Source organism: Dryas octopetala, chromosome 5, assembly GCF_963921425.1.
Source record: "Dryas octopetala chromosome 5, drDryOcto1.1, whole genome shotgun sequence".
Lineage (NCBI taxonomy): Eukaryota > Viridiplantae > Streptophyta > Magnoliopsida > Rosales > Rosaceae > Dryas > Dryas octopetala.
This window is the reverse complement of record NC_141370.1, coordinates 15,312,765-15,330,843: the sequence shown is the minus strand read 5'-3', so window position 1 is coordinate 15,330,843 and position 18,079 is coordinate 15,312,765. Positions and strand designations below refer to the sequence as shown.

General features: G+C 37.6%; 4 protein-coding genes across 6 annotated transcripts; 3 read left to right on the top strand and 1 right to left on the bottom strand.

The window, feature by feature from the left end:
* Positions 1–4,921: 4,921 nt before the first annotated feature.
* Positions 4,922–6,561, top strand: GMD1 (GDP-D-mannose 4,6-dehydratase 1). The gene has a single exon (XM_086244487.1). The coding sequence runs from the start codon at positions 5,046–5,048 to the stop codon at positions 6,156–6,158; it is 1,113 nt and encodes a 370-aa protein (XP_086100613.1). The 5' UTR covers positions 4,922–5,045; the 3' UTR covers positions 6,159–6,561.
* A 152-nt stretch (positions 6,562–6,713) lies between these two features.
* On the bottom strand, positions 6,714–9,177 carry LOC147284780 (uncharacterized). The gene is made up of 6 exons (XM_086244488.1): positions 9,019–9,177; positions 8,854–8,937; positions 8,630–8,714; positions 8,215–8,303; positions 7,179–7,290; positions 6,714–7,027 (listed from the first exon to the last, which is right to left on the bottom strand). Exons 1-6 carry the CDS (start codon positions 9,166–9,168, stop codon positions 6,831–6,833), a joined length of 717 nt encoding a protein of 238 aa, XP_086100614.1. The 5' UTR covers positions 9,169–9,177; the 3' UTR covers positions 6,714–6,830.
* A 256-nt stretch (positions 9,178–9,433) lies between these two features.
* LOC147284779 (uncharacterized) lies at positions 9,434–13,792 on the top strand. Of its 3 annotated transcripts, none has more exons than XM_086243701.1 (11): positions 9,434–9,656; positions 9,894–10,918; positions 11,002–11,091; positions 11,227–11,691; positions 12,049–12,187; positions 12,281–12,430; positions 12,532–12,791; positions 12,871–12,964; positions 13,108–13,160; positions 13,244–13,326; positions 13,416–13,792. In XM_086243701.1, exons 1-10 carry the CDS (start codon positions 9,569–9,571, stop codon positions 13,310–13,312), a joined length of 2,433 nt encoding a protein of 810 aa, XP_086099827.1. In that variant the 5' UTR covers positions 9,434–9,568; the 3' UTR covers positions 13,313–13,326; positions 13,416–13,792. The 3 variants fall into 3 exon arrangements, with proteins under 3 accessions (XP_086099827.1, XP_086099828.1, XP_086099826.1); XM_086243702.1 differs by having other exon boundaries at positions 9,891–10,918; positions 12,049–12,184; XM_086243700.1 differs by having other exon boundaries at positions 9,891–10,918.
* Positions 13,793–16,140: 2,348 nt separating this feature from the next.
* Positions 16,141–17,110, top strand: HIS1-3 (histone H1-3). Its single transcript, XM_086243703.1, has 2 exons — positions 16,141–16,398; positions 16,519–17,110. Exons 1-2 carry the CDS (start codon positions 16,216–16,218, stop codon positions 16,912–16,914), a joined length of 579 nt encoding a protein of 192 aa, XP_086099829.1. The 5' UTR covers positions 16,141–16,215; the 3' UTR covers positions 16,915–17,110.
* The last annotated feature ends 969 nt before the right edge of the window (positions 17,111–18,079 follow it).

Below are 18,079 nucleotides of genomic sequence, written 5' to 3'. Positions count from 1 at the left end.
CGGCTCGGCTCGGCTCGGTATGGGCATTTAACCGAAATGGTGGTGGGTTGAGCAGTGGTCTGATGAGAGGATCAAGAACATACCAGTTCGCCGGAAAATTGGCAGGGAAACTAGCAACCTTTTAAGCCTTCAATCTGCCACCTACGGTGGTCGGACGAACAACCCAAATACACCGAAAGACTCAAGCCGACGAGAGGAGGCTCTGGGTACCAACCACGAGTCACGACGACGCCGGAATCGCAGAGTTTGTCGGAGAAGACGACCGGCCTTGACTGGGTTTTGGGTTTTCGGAATCTTTGGGTGATTTGAGGATAGGGGGAGAGAGAGGAGACAAGGGGAAGATTTTCTGGGGTGGTCTCGTCGCCACCCAAGGCCGGACGACGGCAATTTCGCCGGTCAATGCTCGGCGTGTACAGAGGGATGAGAGAGATGAGACTTTAGAGCATCGAGGGAGAGGAAAGATAAATGAGAGATTGAGATTTTTTTTTTTAAGCCATCGAGAGAAATAGAGTTAATTTCTGATTTTGGGGGTTTAGTGTTTTGGGGTTTGGGGTTGGGGTTTGGAGTTTTTACTTTAAATATATTTATATATAAAATATATTTTTATACTCTAAAATATCTTTTTATATAATACATTTTTATAATTTATATAAAACATCTAATTTATAAATTATAAATTGTTTCATTTATAAAATACATTTCTATATAAAAACTAATTAAAATACCCTAAATCTTAATATTATACCATATCCTAAACCTTAGGGTATATAGGGTATAACATATAGTGATATACCATATTCTAATATTATACATTAAATTTATACATTAGGGTATTTTGGGGTTTGGTTTGGGTGGGGTTTAGGGTTTGGATTTTTTACTTTGTATTACATATGTTTTATAATTTACATAAAACATACTTTATATAATACATTTCTATACCCTAAACATTTATATAGACTATAATTATTAGTTATAGACTATTATCATATTACACCATACTAAACATTTCTATAGACTATAGTTATTAGTTATATACCAAGTTACCAACTATAAATTAGTGAATTATTATTAATTATATCGGTATAGGATATAATAAGCCTTATAAGATATATGATTAAAAAATTTTAAAATACACAATAGGGTCTAGGGTATGGGATATAGGAATAGGATATAGAGTTTAGTATTCAGTTTATAGTTATATGGTATAAATTGTTTAGGATATAGTATAATATTAGTTTAAGGTATTTTTAATTAGTTTTTATATAGAAATTTATTATATAAATTATTAATTATAGGGTTTAGGGTATAGGGTTTATAAATTTATATATTTTTTATATAAATTATAGAAATATATATAAATGTATTATAGAAAGGTATTTTAGGGTATAAAAATGTATAAAATTTAATATTTAAATTAAATGTTATATATATTCGGTTCGGTTCGGTAAACCGACGGTTCTAAGATCTGAGAACCTAAACCGGAACCGAACATACCGGTTCGGTTGGCAAACCGATATCTCGGTACGGTTTCTTTCCGGTACGGTTATTTTCGGCATCGGTTGGAACGGTTTCGGGTACGGTCTCGGTTTTTCGGTCAAACCAACCCAGCCCTAGTTATGAGCCACGGTATCGGGGGTTTGAAGTTAACATTTTCATATTTTCATGGAAAATAAAAAGTTTATATTTTTATGACATAAAACTATATGATTTGAGGGAAAAAGAGAGAAATAGAGAATGAAATAGAAAAAAAGGGATGGTGCAAACACCTATGTTATACTGATGCAAATGCAACCCTTATGTTTCTATGGTGCTATGTTGTAGTGTGATTTCCACCATTAGATGGCGGTTGTATAAGATGCGATGTTCGTCCAAAGACTATCTCAAGAAAGAGATAAAACGATGAAGAAAGAGGTAGGGTTGGTGACTCGCAACTAATGTTGAGAGGGGACTTCGCTTGCGATTATGGGCAGAGTGAGTGAGCTTTAATTAGTTTTTTTTTTTAAACAAAATATTATTTATAAGGAAAAGTTGAGCGAGCTTAAATACAAAACCTAATTTTTTTCATTTCAACTATTAAAATTTTACGTCATTTAATTTTAAGTACAAACTTTTTTTTTTTGGCCAATATAAGTACTAACTTTTAAGTTTAGCCAAAGTGCTATTCCACCAATTGATTGCGCAAACAATTCTTCTTTTACTTACATACTCAAATTTTGGTCGTATGACACTTACAATTTTTAAATACTTGTACAAGTACCTCTCTTTTTGTTTTAGGCCCAAACTCTGTCTTATTACGAGGATGGTAATGAACTGTGTTTTTGGACAAGTCAAGCCATATAGAATGGGCCCAATATAAGCTGAGACCACAACCTGTACGAGCTTCTAAATGATTAATATTTAAAGGTTTTTTTTTTTCTTGGCCAAAAAAAAAATGTTTAAAGGTTTTTCTTTTACAAGTCACTCACATTATATATGAGTCTTATGACCATATTTACACTTTATAATTCGAATTAAAAATTAAATCAATATATCACCTTTATTTAAAAAAATTTGCAATGTATAACCTCAATCCATCAATATTTCTAAATGATTAATATTTAAAAGTTTTTTTATAAATCACTTACCTGAATTATGACCCTATTTATACTTTATTATTCGAATTAAAAATTGAATTAATCTGTTATTTTAATTTAAAAAAATTTACAATGTACAATCTCTATCCAAGTTCACCAACGTACAAATTCTTAAACAAATCTCATGAGAACCTAAAAAGATTAAAATGTCTCTGAAAAAAAAAGTCATGTGAGATGCACGTGTCTGACTTGTTAAAATGTCATATTAAAAAACAACACCATCAATGTGGAATTTAAAAGAACTTTCCATTTTCAAATACTACCAAAGTACCAACTAAATCATTATGGCTGGATTACTGGAACAATGAAATGCACCGCTTGACTGCGTCCACATTCCACACCCCCAGCAAAAAAAAGTGAAAAACTGCTATACGATTCAACTAAATTTCAATGCTAATTTTTGGAATAAAATAAACGGGATATGACAAATTTGGTCATATGATTTATGCCATTTTCCATTTAAGTTCATATACATGATTGTTTACAATCAAATCTTCGTGATTAGTTAATGTTAAAGAAAAATTTAAGAATTTCGTCACGGGAGCCTCATATATATTATTAGTGTTTATTTCTCACATACTTGTCCATTTCTCCATTCAACTTTTTTCCTAATTATTCTCATTATGCAATATAATTTTATAATTAAAATTGTTCATTTTTTAGATTATTTTTTAAAGATCATTTATACAAAACTCAATCAAATTACAAATCATTTGGTCGCAAAACTGTTATCCAATAAACATAGGGTGAATGTAATTGTTAATCAATTTTGTCTGTTTATATGATAATAGTTATATGACTAAATAATTTTTAATTTGGTAAATTTTTTACTGAGATGATCTTTAAAGGTGTTTTATATAATAAAATAATGAATAGTTTTAATCATGAGGCTATTCTAAAAAATAAAAATAATCTTTAGATACGTTGGAAATGAAAGGTAATTAGTATTCCCCACGTAAAAATAACCCATTATATACCGATGTAACAAAATAACCTAAATTATCATAATCAAATCAATGACAATCATATCATTGCACTAACCCTGCACGAAATATTTAAGTAATTGTCAAAACTCTTAGTTTATCATTGATCGCTGGTATTAGACTATTAGTTTCACTTGGATTGCAAAATTTAAGGGCAAAATATCATTTTGGTCCTTATTTCAATTTCATTCATGTTGTTTTAATTTTTTCAATTAAGTCCTCGTAGTTTTGATTTTGATAAAAGTTAAATTCAAAATTAAAATTTCGTCCAAATTTTAGACAACATTTTCCCGTAAAAACTACGTGCAATGTAAGCCTTTGCAAGTTTAGACGCATAACAGACATAAAATCTGTATAGTTGCACTCCCGCGTTGATAAAGCAAGGATTTCAACGTCTAAATTTGAATAAAATTTTAATTTTAATTTTGAACTTAATTGTAATAGAATGTAAATTACAAGAACTTAATTGAAACAACCACCAAACTACAAGGAATAAAATAATCAATTGCCCCATGTTAAAGGAAAAATTAGAGTTTAGTCCTTTTAAGATTTTTTATTTGAAAAAAAATCATATAATTTTGTTTTTTCTAAATAAAGCCCTTGTTTTTTTTTTAAATAAAGTCTTTTGATGATTGCTTTTGTCAAAAAAATGTCATTATTTTTTTTTTTTAGGGTAAAGGGTACATGTTCACTTAATACCCTTCTAGGGTATATAATGAGATTTGTGGAGTCTGCATGTTAGATTCGCCCAAAATCTCAAAATTAAGACCTAATATAAAGTCGACAAACCAGCGCTTGATGAATAAGTAAAAATGCACTACTAAACACTCGAAAAATGGCCGCCGAGCACTCGGCACCTGATATGTATGAAAAAAATAAAAACTAATGGATTAATATTATATAAGACGGAATAGTTACAATATTATTGAATTTTAATTAGAATTTTAAAAGTCATAAGCCTTTAGTCAATAAATTGTAAAATTAAAAAATCTGGATGAAAGTCTCCTTATATTAAATCATAGAAATCAAATTTGTTAATTTTTCCTGTAGTCTCCGCAAATATTCTCTCCCACTATTATGATGAAATTTTTTTGAATGAGGCAAATAATACAAGTGAACGACAATTTTATACTCTTAAAACATCTTACGTGACAAAAAAAATTACATGTAGGATCCACTAATGTTTGTGGGTACCATTACAGACTTTACAGTCAAGGCAAAGAATTACTCCCTACTAATATCTGAGTGGCGTCCTTCTATTCGTTCTCACAGTAAGCGCTAAAAGCGCGTCCTTGTCCAGCACACCTTACCAGATTAGATCCCGTCCTTCAAATCCTTCATAAACCCCCACATCATCATAATTTTCACGAACTCATTACTAGTCAAGTCCTCTCCATTTCCATCACCACCCGACACTATTCAACCCGCAATGGCGTCCCACACCGGATCCGGATCCACCATCGCCGCCAACGGCGAAGCCGCTCCACCCTCCGAGCGCCGAAAGGTCGCACTGATCACCGGCATAACCGGTCAGGACGGGTCCTACCTGACCGAGTTCCTCCTCAACAAAGGCTACGACGTCCACGGCCTGATCCGACGGTCCTCCAACTTCAACACCCAGCGGATAAACCACATCTACATCGACCCCCACAACGCCCACAAGGCCCGCATGAAGCTCCACTATGCCGACCTCACCGACGCCTCCTCTCTCCGCCGTTGGATCGACACCATCGAGCCTGATGAGGTCTACAACCTCGCCGCCCAGTCCCACGTGGCAGTCTCCTTCGAGATCCCAGACTACACTGCTGACGTGGTCGCCACCGGTGCCCTCCGCCTCTTAGAGGCCGTCCGGACCCACATCATCGCCACCGGACGCACCAACATCAAATACTACCAAGCCGGGTCGTCCGAGATGTTCGGGTCGACCCCGCCCCCTCAGTCCGAGACGACGCCGTTCCACCCCCGATCCCCCTACGCCGTTTCGAAATGCGCGGCGCATTGGTACACCGTGAACTACCGCGAGGCCTACGGGCTGTTCGCGTGCAACGGGATACTGTTTAACCACGAGTCGCCGAAGAGGGGCGAGAATTTCGTGACCCGGAAGATTACTCGGGCCGTGGGTCGGATCAAGATCGGGTTGCAGAGCAAGCTGTTTTTGGGGAATTTGCAGGCCTCCAGGGATTGGGGGTTCGCCGGGGACTACGTGGAGGCGATGTGGATGATGCTGCAGCAGGAGAGGCCCGACGACTACGTGGTGGCGACGGAGGAGTCGCACACGGTGGAGGAGTTCTTGGAGGTGGCGTTTGGGTACGTGGGGTTGAATTGGAGGGACCATGTGGTGATTGATAAGAAGTACATTCGGCCCGCGGAGGTGGATAATCTCAAAGGGGACGCCAGCAAGGCGAAGAAAGAGCTTGGGTGGAAGCCCAAGGTGGGGTTTCAGCAGCTGGTGAAGATGATGGTGGATGAAGATGTTGAATTGGCCACGAGGGAAAAGGTTCTTGTTGATGCTGGCTACATGGATGCCCAGCAACAACCCTGACTTCATTTTACCATTTGGGATTTCAATCAATCTACTAGAGCCTAGAGGAGGGTTTAAGTTATAATGTGGCTTACTTAGTTCAATGGTTTAATTTATTGTTCTTTGTTTCTACAGCAGTTTGATTTCTCTGTACCTTTCATTCATTCAATTTCAGCAATTGCATACTTGAATTGTTGTTGCAGTTTATGTTTTTTAGCTGTCACTCTCATTTTTCTGGTCTCGAGCTCCACAGCTTATGTTTAGGATAGTGCAGCTCTCTGGGATACTAAGCTGGATCTGATCCTATTCATTTTACAATAATTTGATTCAGTAAAATAATTCATTTTTGTAAAAGTTTTGTGTCGGTGATGGCATTTGCTCACGTGGTTCTTATTAATGGATGTTTCTTACAAGCTTAGTTCAAGTTATTTGTTACCTTTTGTACTGAAAGATAAGCAAAACAAATCCTGTCTTTTACGTTTACTCATTTTGTTGGGAAAGGACAGTTGTTAATCCAACAATCAATCAAGGACTATTAGTTTGTGATTTCTCTGACACAATATTCCCCAAAAGCAATGGATCAAACATGTATTATCATTCATGATGCCACTAAACCACACTCTGTACAAAGAATTTGTACAAGAAAGAAAGAATGCAAGATCGGTCTAACTTGGTTTCAGCAGAAGGTAGACTTCAGTTTAGATCTTGTTTCAGATCAGATGAGCTAGATTGGATTTCTTCATCGGCAGTGCAGACTGCAAATGGCTTGACAGATAACCGAAGGGATTCTGGTCCCTCCGCAGATATTCTCCGGCACACTGCATCACAGTTACTAATAACCTCTGTCAACCTTCCTTTAAGCTCCCCAATCTCTACCTTCAATGCATGCACTGCATGATATCAAGTTAGAATAAATGAAAAGGTCATAGAAAATTTAGGCAAAACCAGCAAGTTATGATGTAAAGGAAATCAGTTCAAGGCAAAAGAGCCTAGGTCCAACACATATTTTCCCCCCTTAATTCTTATAGTGAGATCAATTACCTTCTGCTAAATGTTGGGAAGATGTCTTCATTGCTGAAACTGAATAATTAAGACGTTGAAGAAGTTTGACAGCCAAAGCATCAGCAACCTCTATCTTATTTTCTATCTCTTCCTGCCACAATTATCACCAAATCCAGGTTTACATAGTTCTTGTGGAGAAGAAAGGATGGCGAAACAAGTCAATTTTCTCAATATGCTGCCAATCTTCCACAAATCTCAATATAAGAAAAACAGTTACAGACATTTTAAAGCAAGAGCAAACCACAAAATTTGTAACAAATTAACAATATCTGTTTTCCAAGACATAATAATAACAGTATATTATGTCGTATTTTGAGCAACTTCATACCCTGGCTAATACTGGATTAAATGCACAGTTTGCAGAACCTGGTCATCAAACCAGCTATTGCTTTATTGAAAAGGTGATAATAGAGAGTAATAACTTTCATTTCATTGAAACATCTTCCTTGAAGTTGTTTAACTGATTCAGACTTAACCATGATCCATTTACTTCTGTTGTTTCATTCTATTGACTAGAGCATCAAATGGACCAAATCTAAGACAAGATCCAATTAAATAAGTAACCACATATATTTAATTGTTCATTGGTTATTCAAATAGAAGCTTGATTAAACATTAATCAAAATTAGCTTTGAAATCTGACACATTGAGTCAATGGACCTGGACCAACAAACCATGGTGGCGGTAATAAAAATTAGCTCATCAACAAAACTAGAAGTTAGAAGATATTTTGAACATAGTATAGAATTAGATTTTAACTGTTATCTCAGCCAAACCTCAGTCTTGTAAGGAAATAAGGATCTTGGATTGAATCAAATTTTATCTGAATTCTACAATTCAAACCTTAAACCATTAACCATGTGTAATTACAAACACAAAAATTGGCATGATGGAGGATGCTAAGGACACATTGAAGATCAATCTAACGCTCGTGTGGAGCTGGAGTGTCAAAACTTTGAGTTAATTAAAACAAACTCAAGATTCGAGAAAGACTATTGTATGTTGTAAAACAAACCTGCCTTTTGCTCATCTTTTGGACCTTCTCCTCCTGCCACTCACGGTACACTGAGAAGAGTTCCAATAGCACTTTCGGATCCAGAATACCTATATCAACAATTCATAACAGAGTAACGAATAATCAGTGTTTCCACTTCAAAAGTAAAAAAATACTAACAACATTGTTGCAACGACAAAGACATAACATCTATAAAAATTACTACCATGATGCTTATAGCTGTAGAAATGATAATTATGAGGTATAAATAATGCTATAGTCCATAGGTACTTAGCTTAGCTAAGTCCAATTTCCATAAAACACTTTCTAGTGCAGTAGTCCTTTCTGGGTTTTTTTTTTTTTCCCCAGAAAATTGTAAATTTGTAATTTACTAAAGCAGGTAAGAAGCAGACTTATCCAAGTACAAGAAGCTTACTTGGAACCGAAGACGACGACGGTTTCTTCACTAAAATGTCAGTCAAGCTACCCTCATTTGGAGGTGAAGTCAGTATCGGCGTCGACTGCAATCAAACATTTAAAAACGCAAATTTAAAACTCGTTTTTTAGTGTTTTACATTCACACTGAAGAGCTTAAACCCTAATTTCTTTTTTATTTTCTTCAATTAACGAGAAGTGGAAAATCGGAAAACAGAAGCTCACGATTTTGAGGGATTTGAGCCTCTCTAAGATGGGATCGACGGCCTCTGATCGCTCTGACACGGTGGTGATTTCATCGGCTAGCCTCTACAAGCACGATAAAATGGCACGTTAAGTTGAATAGCAAACGAAAAGAGAAAATTGAAGTTGATTAAATCACAGAACTACCTGGGAAGAAAGTGTGGATTCTGAGGCACCCATAGTTGGTGTGCTTCTTACGAACAAAACGCAGCGTTGCAGTGGTGGCGCTGAGAATAGAAACGGTCTTAACTGACTGTATACTACTTCTGGGTTCCGACTACATTTGCATAACGACATAACGTCCGCGCGTGTACGGGAACCCGCCCGGAATTAGATTGGGTTTCGGGCATAACTCGCTCAGCACAGTTGACCCGCATATATGCCTCAAAACGGCATCGTTTTCCACCATAACCTTATGCAATGCCCGTGCGTGTAATGGAACCGCCCCGAATTAGATTTGGTACCGGGCATGAGTCGGTCCGCACAGTTGAACCCGCAATTATATTACTGGAAACGGCGTCGTTTAAAGAACTTTCTCAGCTCACTATAAAACAAACCGCTCAAAACTCCACCGTGGTCCGCCATTGATAATCAATCAAATTTCGTCCACCGTTCTCTGGTTTCGAACTTCAAATTCCAAAACCTAATCCCGTTTGTCCTGGTTTGGCTGGTCCAGGCTCCGCTGCAAGTAATCAGCATGACGAGAACTCGTAATTCCGCCCGACCCAAGAAGAACAAGAAGAACCAAACCACACCTACTGGTTCGAAGACCCAACAATCATCAGGTACGTATTAAATTAATTGGCTGCTTATCTATTTAATTTCAAACTTCAAATGATTTGTTTGATTGAATGAAATTTGCTGCTCGATAAAATTAAGTAGTTCCTTTTGAAGATGTTTATAGGTGATTATACCAGTTGATTCACCATGCTCGTTTTGTTTTATTGATGGCATGGTATTAGTTAGTAATTCAGTTATGTCTCATACTCTCATTTGATTTTAACTGTGGTTTGAATTAGTAGCTGAGGGGGCTGAGGAATCAGCTGGTACTGCTAAGGCGACACCGGGCACTAAAGTTGGTGTGGCCGCGAAACCAGTTGCGAATAGAATGCCTGTGAAAGCTAAGACACCGGCTTCAGCCAAATCCAAATCTGTTTCATCACAAACTCCGAAATTGGCGGACTCTGAGAAGGCGAATGTAGATGCATCAAACAAGGAGAAAGTGGAAGATGTGAAGGAAGTGGAATTCACGAAGGAGGAACCCATTATTGAGAATGTTGGGGAGTCTGTGAAGAAGGGAGGAAACACTATGGAAGTTGAAGTATGCGCTGTTGAGAATGTTGGAGAGCCTGGAAAGAAGGTAGAAACAGCTGTTGAGAATGTTGGAGGGTCTGCAACAAACAAACAAAGCGCCATAGAAGAAGAAGAGCTAGATCCTAGTGAAGATGAAGAGGATCCTATAGAGGAAGAAGATTCTATAGTTGAGGAGGTAGCAAAGTCTTTAGAGAACGAACCATCCTGCGATGTAAAAGAGGGAGTGGAAGTGAACGGAGAACAGGAGGAGGAGTCAAAGGATAATGGTGATGAGGAGAAGACCAGTATTGAGCCTGCTAACAAGGTAGAGAATGCCAAAGAGGGGTTACAAAGAGAAGATACTGAGGGTGTAAAAGAGGTGTATGATGGTGATGAGCGAATGGAGGATTATGGTGAGAAACTGGATCTTGGAGAAAATGGAGAGGAGGATATTCCAGAGGATGATCCAGAGGATCCTGCAGAAGAAACTGAGACATTGGAGGATGAGCATAAAGAATTGACAGCCGCCGCAAAGGAACGCAAGATAAAGAAAGAACGGGAAATATTTCTTGGTGGGCTTGATCGTGATGCCTCGGAGGAAGATGTGAGAAGGGTCTTTCAGAGGATTGGAGGGATAGTTGAAGTTAGGTTACACAAGAGTCCTTCAACTAGTAAGAATAAGGGATATGCGTTTGTGGAGTTTGAGAATAAGGAACATGCGAGGCGCGCTTTGTCTGAAATGAAAAACCCTGTTGTATGGATCTTTCTTTTCCCCCTCTCCTGTTTCATATATTTTTTTTGTTTAAATAAGCTTCATTATAATTCATCCTTTTGCAGATTCGAGGGAAGCGATGTGGTACAGCACCCAGTGAGGACAATGACACATTGTTCTTGGGTAATATCTGCAATACGTGGACAAAGGAAGCTGTAAGTGACTAATCAGTATTACATAGATATAAAAGTACATAAATAACAAGAGGTATAACTGTATAAGTTTCTTAAAATTTTTAGATAAGCTTCTCAAGATTGTTCACACTTTCCTCTATCAATGTGGGATGACAGATTAAACAAAAACTGAAGGATTATGGTGTTGAAGGTGTTGAGAACATAACTATTGTCCCAGATGTTCAACATGAAGGGTTGAGCCGAGGTTTTGCATTTGTTGAGTTCTCTTGTCATGGTGATGCTATGCTTGCATACAAGAGGCTTCAACAACCTGATGTTATATTTGGCCACCCTGAAAGAACTGCCAAAGTGGCTTTTGCTGAACCTCTACGTGAGCCTGACCCAGAGGTCATGGCCCAAGTGAAGTCAGTATTTGTTGATGGGCTTCCACTTCATTGGGATGAGGACCAGGTCAGAGAGAATTTTAAACGCTATGGAGAAATTTTACGTGTCGTTCTGGCCCGGAATATGTCTACAGCCAAGCGGAAGGATTTTGGATTTGTTGATTTCTCTACACACGAATCTGCTGTGGCTTGTGTAGACAGTGTAAACAATACAGAACTGGATGATGGGAATGTAAAGGTATGCTTGTGTTTTTCTCTTTAATCCCTCTCTCTCTCTCTCTCATGATGAGGTTGTCTGGTACATTAGAAAAATATAAATATTGATTTTAAAGCTGGACTAGGCAAGGATGACTTAATTACATAGATGCATGTACTCAAGTATACACACAGAAATGCATAACTTCCAATATACACAAGCAAGAGATGAATAAATTGTTTACGATTGTCATTTTAGTTTCTATTGCCTTTTTTGATCGGTTCATTTTGTCAGATGTGATTGTATGTCCTGCATGGCACAGAATTAGTAGTTAAAGTAACATACTCTCAGATTCTATTTGGATGTGTTACTGACTGATGTTGGTTTTTGCAATTCTAGATAAAAGTGAAAGCTAGACTTTCAAATCCTTTGCCTAAAACTCAGGCTGTGAAGGGTGGAATGTGTGGTGGATTTCGAATTGGTCATGGTGGCGGTGGTAGTGGTGGTGGTGGTATCTTTCCAAGATTTGGTGGTGGTGGTTGAATTCGCTTCCCTCTTAATGTGTTATTTGATTGAAGATTCATTTTGATTTGCACACCATTTTGTTTTCCTTACGCTCTATTGCTTACAGGAAGGGGCTTTGGTCGCAGTGGACATCATTTCAACCGTGCCAATTTCCAACGGGACAGACATTTCTATCATGGTGGACGCGGTCAAACTGGCAGAATGGGTTTTCCAAATGAATATGACTTTGATTACCCATATGAGTTTCATGGACGAGGTTTCTATTGTGCTTCTAACTGTGTCTTGTAGTTTTTCCACTCGCCCACTCCCCTCCCATCTCCTAAAAAAATCTTACTAATTATTTTATGAAAAAATCAGGGGGAAGAAGTGGCTCTTTCAGAGGTAGTCATTATGCATCTGGTGGAGGTGCTGCGGTTGCTTCCCCATCATCAAGACCCTACATTGATGGACCTTGGCATGGTGCCCATGATAGAGGCCATGGTATGCATATTCCTCCTAGGAGGCATCCATATTCTCCAGAAGGACATTTTAATGGACCACGCATGGGGGGTTATTTTGATGAACCTTACTTTTATAATGATAACGCACAAGGAATAAAACGTCCATATCATATGAGAGTAAGCTTCCTTTTATTTCTTTTTGTTGTTCTGCATGCCTTATATGATACTCCTTATCATATGAAATTGTGCTATTTAGGACTATGATCCTGATTACTTGGAGCCTAGTAGACATCGCCCACGTTTGGATTATACAGATCCAACAGCTTCGTTTCGTGGAAACCATTATAGTGGTATGGTTTTTTATTTTTATAGGAATTATACTGGTATGGATTTTATGCTCAACATTGCTTTGTTTTTCCTCTCTTTTCCTTAGTCTTGTCTAAATGTTTAATTTTTATGCAAGTTTACTCAATTAAGTGGCTTTACCTTTTAGATACTTTTGGAGCTGGGAGCAGTCTCTACCCTCATGATCATTATGGTCCTGACGTAAGCATCTAATGCTTATTTGATCCTGATTTACATGTTACACTAACATAATATGACATTTTATTATCAATATCATTCTGCAGTATCTTTCTGGTCCATATTCATCTTATTATGGGGGCAATCACTCATATGGAGGCGGCCGCTACTATTAGACTCGAACTTTTTGGTAATACAAATGTTTTGCATTAAGCTCTAATATTTGATTGTGAGTTCCTTACATTAATGTTCTTATGGTTCTTATTTAATTGTGATCAGGCGGACATGGATATGCAGGTGCACTGTATCAAAGATGGGCAAGTGGCTTGCTGTTAGAAAGAAGTTGCATATTTGTTTTTCCTCTCTGTCTTCATCCTGATTTCCTCCTTTTCTATTTGTCTTCTTTGCTTGTTAGTTTGTCTATTTAGTTTATTTTGGATAGGATTTTCAAGTTTTGATGTTTGTAGTTTAGGTAGTCTCTCAAGGGCCTTGACTTAGAAACTAGTAATTATTTGTATGGTGGAGGTGTGAAGAGATCTATCCCTTATACCCTAGGCATTGGACAGCTTGATGAACTCTATTATGGCTGTTCTAAGTTAAGATATTTGTTCCCGCCCTATCTATAAATAATGACATGGGCCAATGTTTGTTGATCAGTGTTAATTTTGTGGTTTAAAGGAGTCAAGCTTGGTGACTTATTGGAAGTAAAAGGTTTTGCCTTTTAGGGTTTTTACATTTTCATGGAGATGTAGGAGTTAATATTAAATGTGCATATAAGAGCTCTTGTGGAGATTAACATGAAGGTTTGTTTTGAAGAGACAAAATTTGCATGCGGTCTGGAGTTGTCTTACTTTGATATTAATGAGAAACTTGCACATTATATTCTCAGAAGATTTTGTTAATAGGGTACACTCCTATGTGACATTCTCTTTTTGTCTGTGGGTAAATGAGGCGGGGGTGTGCCATCTGATGTTATGTGGTCTTATTTTATATTGAAATGTAGCTTGGATTCTCCTGCTGTATTTGGCATGGATATAGTGGTTCATAAGTTGCCATGTTTCATGAAACTGTTCTGCCAGAGGCCATTTAGGATTTCTGTTCATTTACCTGAGCGAAGGGTGCTGATGCCATTTGGAATAAAAATATTTCAAAAAAAATTCTGTTTTGATGCCTTTCTGTGAGGACCATAACTTAAGTGATTGATCAGGTCAAATATGCCATATGGTGTCCATTATCCATTTATATTCAATTTTATATATAAATTTTTGTGGGAGATCCCTTTAGTATTTTTCATGCGCCACCAATTCACGTGGTTGAGATCAGAGTTGATTGTTTATCAGGTGAGAACTAGTTGCTGGGTGAGTGGTTTTTAAGGTCCAATAATTGACTTTATGATTGTCATCAAGATATTGGTGTGAGTATTGTGTAGACAAAAATTATGTCTATTGGACTTTCACTGATTGAATTTCCTAATTCTAAGCATCTATTTTGGCAAATGCTGGCAATTCGGGAATTTTCTGAAAATTGAGGACAGGATCCTGAATGTGCTATTTTGGGATGTTAATTGATGGTCCATTGTCTGCAATTCTTCAGTAGGGTAGTAGCTCGGGCTGTAATTGGTTTTGATGTTCTTTATGGTCTTCATCTTTAGGGCTTTAGATCTTATGTCCATTGTGATTGATTTGACAAATGCTTGCCATTTATGATTGTACTGAAAATTGAGAACAAGATCCTGAATGTGCTATGTTGGTTTCTTTAATTGGAGGCACATTATCTGCATTTTGTCAATTGGGTAGCTTGGGCTGTAATTGATTTTGACGATCACAATACTTTTCAGTTGGGGTTTAGATTTTATGACCATTGTGATTGATGGCCTTGGGGCTACTCATGGTTACAAACGAAGTGGTCGACTTGTTAATGTTCATCCTTTCGAAAAATCTGTTGATGCTCAACCGAAGTAATGGACATAGGACTTATAGGGTAGACCACTGCCTCTTGTTGGAAGATGCATCCTTTGATTTAGATCCTTTTAAGAGGTAGGAATCTCTTCCTCTCAATGGTTTATGACTTCCATAGCTAATTGTAGACTTTGTTGTGGATTGCTGTAGCTAAATTTTGAGCATAATCCAGAAGACCTTGTTGAAATTTTTTAGCATAAGTTTGTGTAGTTCTGAGTAGTTTCTGCTGCAGGGAACATGCATGGCTGCTACATGGCACCTTTTCTTCTTCCTCTTCCATTCCGTCTCCTTTTTTTGTTTTCTGTTTGGCAGTCCTGAATCAAATGTGGCGTTGTACAGAGGAGTTGTGCATGTCGAATTAGGATCAGAATGATCAGAATATTATAAAGGGCCTATTTCTTGTAATCTTCTCATTCAATTTGGCATAACTCTGTAGTTGTAATTGTAAAATGGGATATCAAAAATAAATTTTTTTGTTTGTTTGTTATAGTTAGCCCACTTTCTCCTCTTTAAATTACCATCAACTAAATACATAGTAGTAAATAGTAATATATTTGAATTGAATGGAAACAAATGGAACATTACTAAAATTGCTCCTTTCTCCCTTTTCTATTTAATTACAAAAAACCAAAATGATCAAACTAACAAGAACATGTTTTTCTTTCTTCCCCTATGAAGAAACCACTGTTACTGTTCCCTGCCATAATATCACCCTTTAATGTGAACCATTTTTGTTCCTTCAACCCACATTGTAATCCCTACACTCTTTTCTGCATTCACCTCAAAATCTCCCTTAAAACACAAAATTAAACCCAAAGAAAATCAGCTTCAAAGAATAACAAGAAAAACACACTCACACACAGAAACTCTTCCCACTACCATCAGACTCTTCGAGAACAAAACCAAAGCCACGCTAGATTCCACGTGTACATTCCAGATCTTCCATGCAAAACCTGGCAATCCTCGAGACACCAAACAACCAATCAGAACCCAGAATTGCTTAGCCACGGATCACTCCCTCCATATAAATACCGAGATGTCCAGTTTCAAGGGCGTCAGTCGGTTAATTTTTCTTTCTCAGAAAATCGTTCCCGTTACTCTGTGTCTCTGTCTGATTCGCGATGTCAACCACCGAGCAAGTTGAAGCTCCGGCCGTGGAGGCCCCACCGGCGGAGGCTCCAGCGACTGAGGTCCAGGAAGAGCCGAAGAAGGCCGAGAAGCCCGTTAGGGAGAAAAAGCCCAGAGCGCCGAAGGAGAAGAAACCCACGCAGCCCAAAACCGCTTCTCATCCTCCTTATTTTCAGGTACTTGAAATATTGAATTTGGGTTTTGTGGTTGTGGATGGTTCTTCTTCTTCTTCTTCTTCTTCAGGTTTGTCTTCTGGGATTTTCCTGATTGTGAATTTTTGTGGGTTTCTGGTGCAGATGATAAAGGAGGCACTGTTGGCTCTGAACGAGAAGAGTGGGTCGAGTCCGTACGCCATAGCCAAGTACATGGAGGAGAAGCACAAGGCTGTGCTTCCAGCCAACTTTAGGAAGACTCTGGCTCTGCAACTCAAGAACTCTGCGTCGAGAGGCAAGCTGATCAAGATCAAGGCCTCCTACAAGCTCTCTGAGGCAGGCAAGAAGGAGAAGAGCACAACCAAGGCCAAAGTTTCGAAGCCCAAACAAATCAAAACGACGGCGTCTGCTCCTACAAAAGCCCCCAGGAAGCCTGCTGCTAAGAAGAACAAGAAATCGACCCCTGCTAAGAAGCCCAAGCAGCCCAAGTCCATCAAGAGCCCTGCTGCTAAGAAATCCAAGAAGGCTGCTGTTGCGTGAAGTACGTGAGAAATTGTATAGATAGTTATAATACTAATAAGTTGAAGAGGGTTGGGTTGTGTTGTGTGGTAGTAGTGTTAGGTGCTCTGTTTCAGTTTGTAAATATGAAATGTGTAGTTTATGAGTACTAGTGTGTGTATGCAGATGGTTGGACATGGCGGGTATTTGATCATATGATGGAACTGACTTTTACTAATGCTGTGTTCACTTCCAGTCTTTTTAAACCATCAAACCCCTTGACATTACAAGCAATAACCAGATTTAAACAAAATGTAATCATCTCAAATGAGGTTTTATATGGTAATAATATCAAGCTAAGGAGATGCAATTTGCTCCCCCACCAAAGGTTCATGCATTCCTCATCCACTCTTCTTTCATTTCCTCTTTTATTTGGTCTCCTTTTTGTTCTCTGTTTGGTAGTATTGAATCAAAAGTGGTGTTGTACACTTGTAAATTGTTGAATTAGGATCAAAATGTTATGACCAAAGAATTAAATTTTGGATTTTGATGTTTCAAAAATATGAAAATTTTTAATTTTGAAAGAATTTTTGATTTTGTTGGAAATTTAAATTAAAACAATTGAAATTTTTAACAAAATTTTGTTTAGTAATATTTTGAAACCTTAAAAAAATGGAAATTTTTGAAATATAATTATATGATTATGACAATACTGCATTATAGATATTGAATGATCATTAATGAATAAATTTTAAGTGTCGTCGATGAAGAAGAGTAGAGCATCTCTCAGATTGAAACATTTGTAATATTATGTACAGTTAAAATTCTGCACATTTTAACTGAATCAGAGGTGAAGGAAATGAGGTACGCTAAACATGCGATCCATGTCGAGAATGACCACTCCTTACTAACCAACAAGCTACTTCATTTGCTTCGCTAAAGATATGCTGAATTGTGAAATCCTAAACTTGAGCAAGTAACAAATGTTCAATCTAAAAACTCAGTCATTTGTTTGAAGTATATACTAGGAATAAGAAGCCAACCAAAAATCTTAACCTTGTAATTATGTTAAATTTACCAAGTTTTCGCAGAAGCTCAGCACAGGGGTGGATCTCTAGGTCGTGAGTCTGCAAACGAGTGGTAGACTTGATCGGTAATTCTTCATCCGGGGAAGGGCCCAAACAAGTTCATCCGACCATGCTCTCGA

Coding starts and splice junctions, on each gene's coding strand:
- GMD1 (XM_086244487.1), top strand. CDS start 5,046: ATGGCGTCCCACACCGGATCCGGATCCACCATCGCCGCCAACGGCGAA.
- LOC147284780 (XM_086244488.1), bottom strand. CDS start 9,168: ATGTCGTTATGCAAATGTAGTCGGAACCCAGAAGTAGTATACAGTCAG. Junction 8,938..9,018: donor AATCCACACTTTCTTCCCAG/GTAGTTCTGTGA, acceptor TCGTGCTTGTAG/AGGCTAGCCGATGAAATCAC. Junction 8,715..8,853: donor GGCTCAAATCCCTCAAAATC/GTGAGCTTCTGT, acceptor GTTTGATTGCAG/TCGACGCCGATACTGACTTC.
- LOC147284779 (XM_086243700.1), top strand. CDS start 9,569: ATGACGAGAACTCGTAATTCCGCCCGACCCAAGAAGAACAAGAAGAAC. Junction 11,692..12,048: donor TGGATGATGGGAATGTAAAG/GTATGCTTGTGT, acceptor TTGCAATTCTAG/ATAAAAGTGAAAGCTAGACT. Junction 12,188..12,280: donor TCCAAGATTTGGTGGTGGTG/GTTGAATTCGCT, acceptor TATTGCTTACAG/GAAGGGGCTTTGGTCGCAGT.
- HIS1-3 (XM_086243703.1), top strand. CDS start 16,216: ATGTCAACCACCGAGCAAGTTGAAGCTCCGGCCGTGGAGGCCCCACCG. Junction 16,399..16,518: donor CTCATCCTCCTTATTTTCAG/GTACTTGAAATA, acceptor TTTCTGGTGCAG/ATGATAAAGGAGGCACTGTT.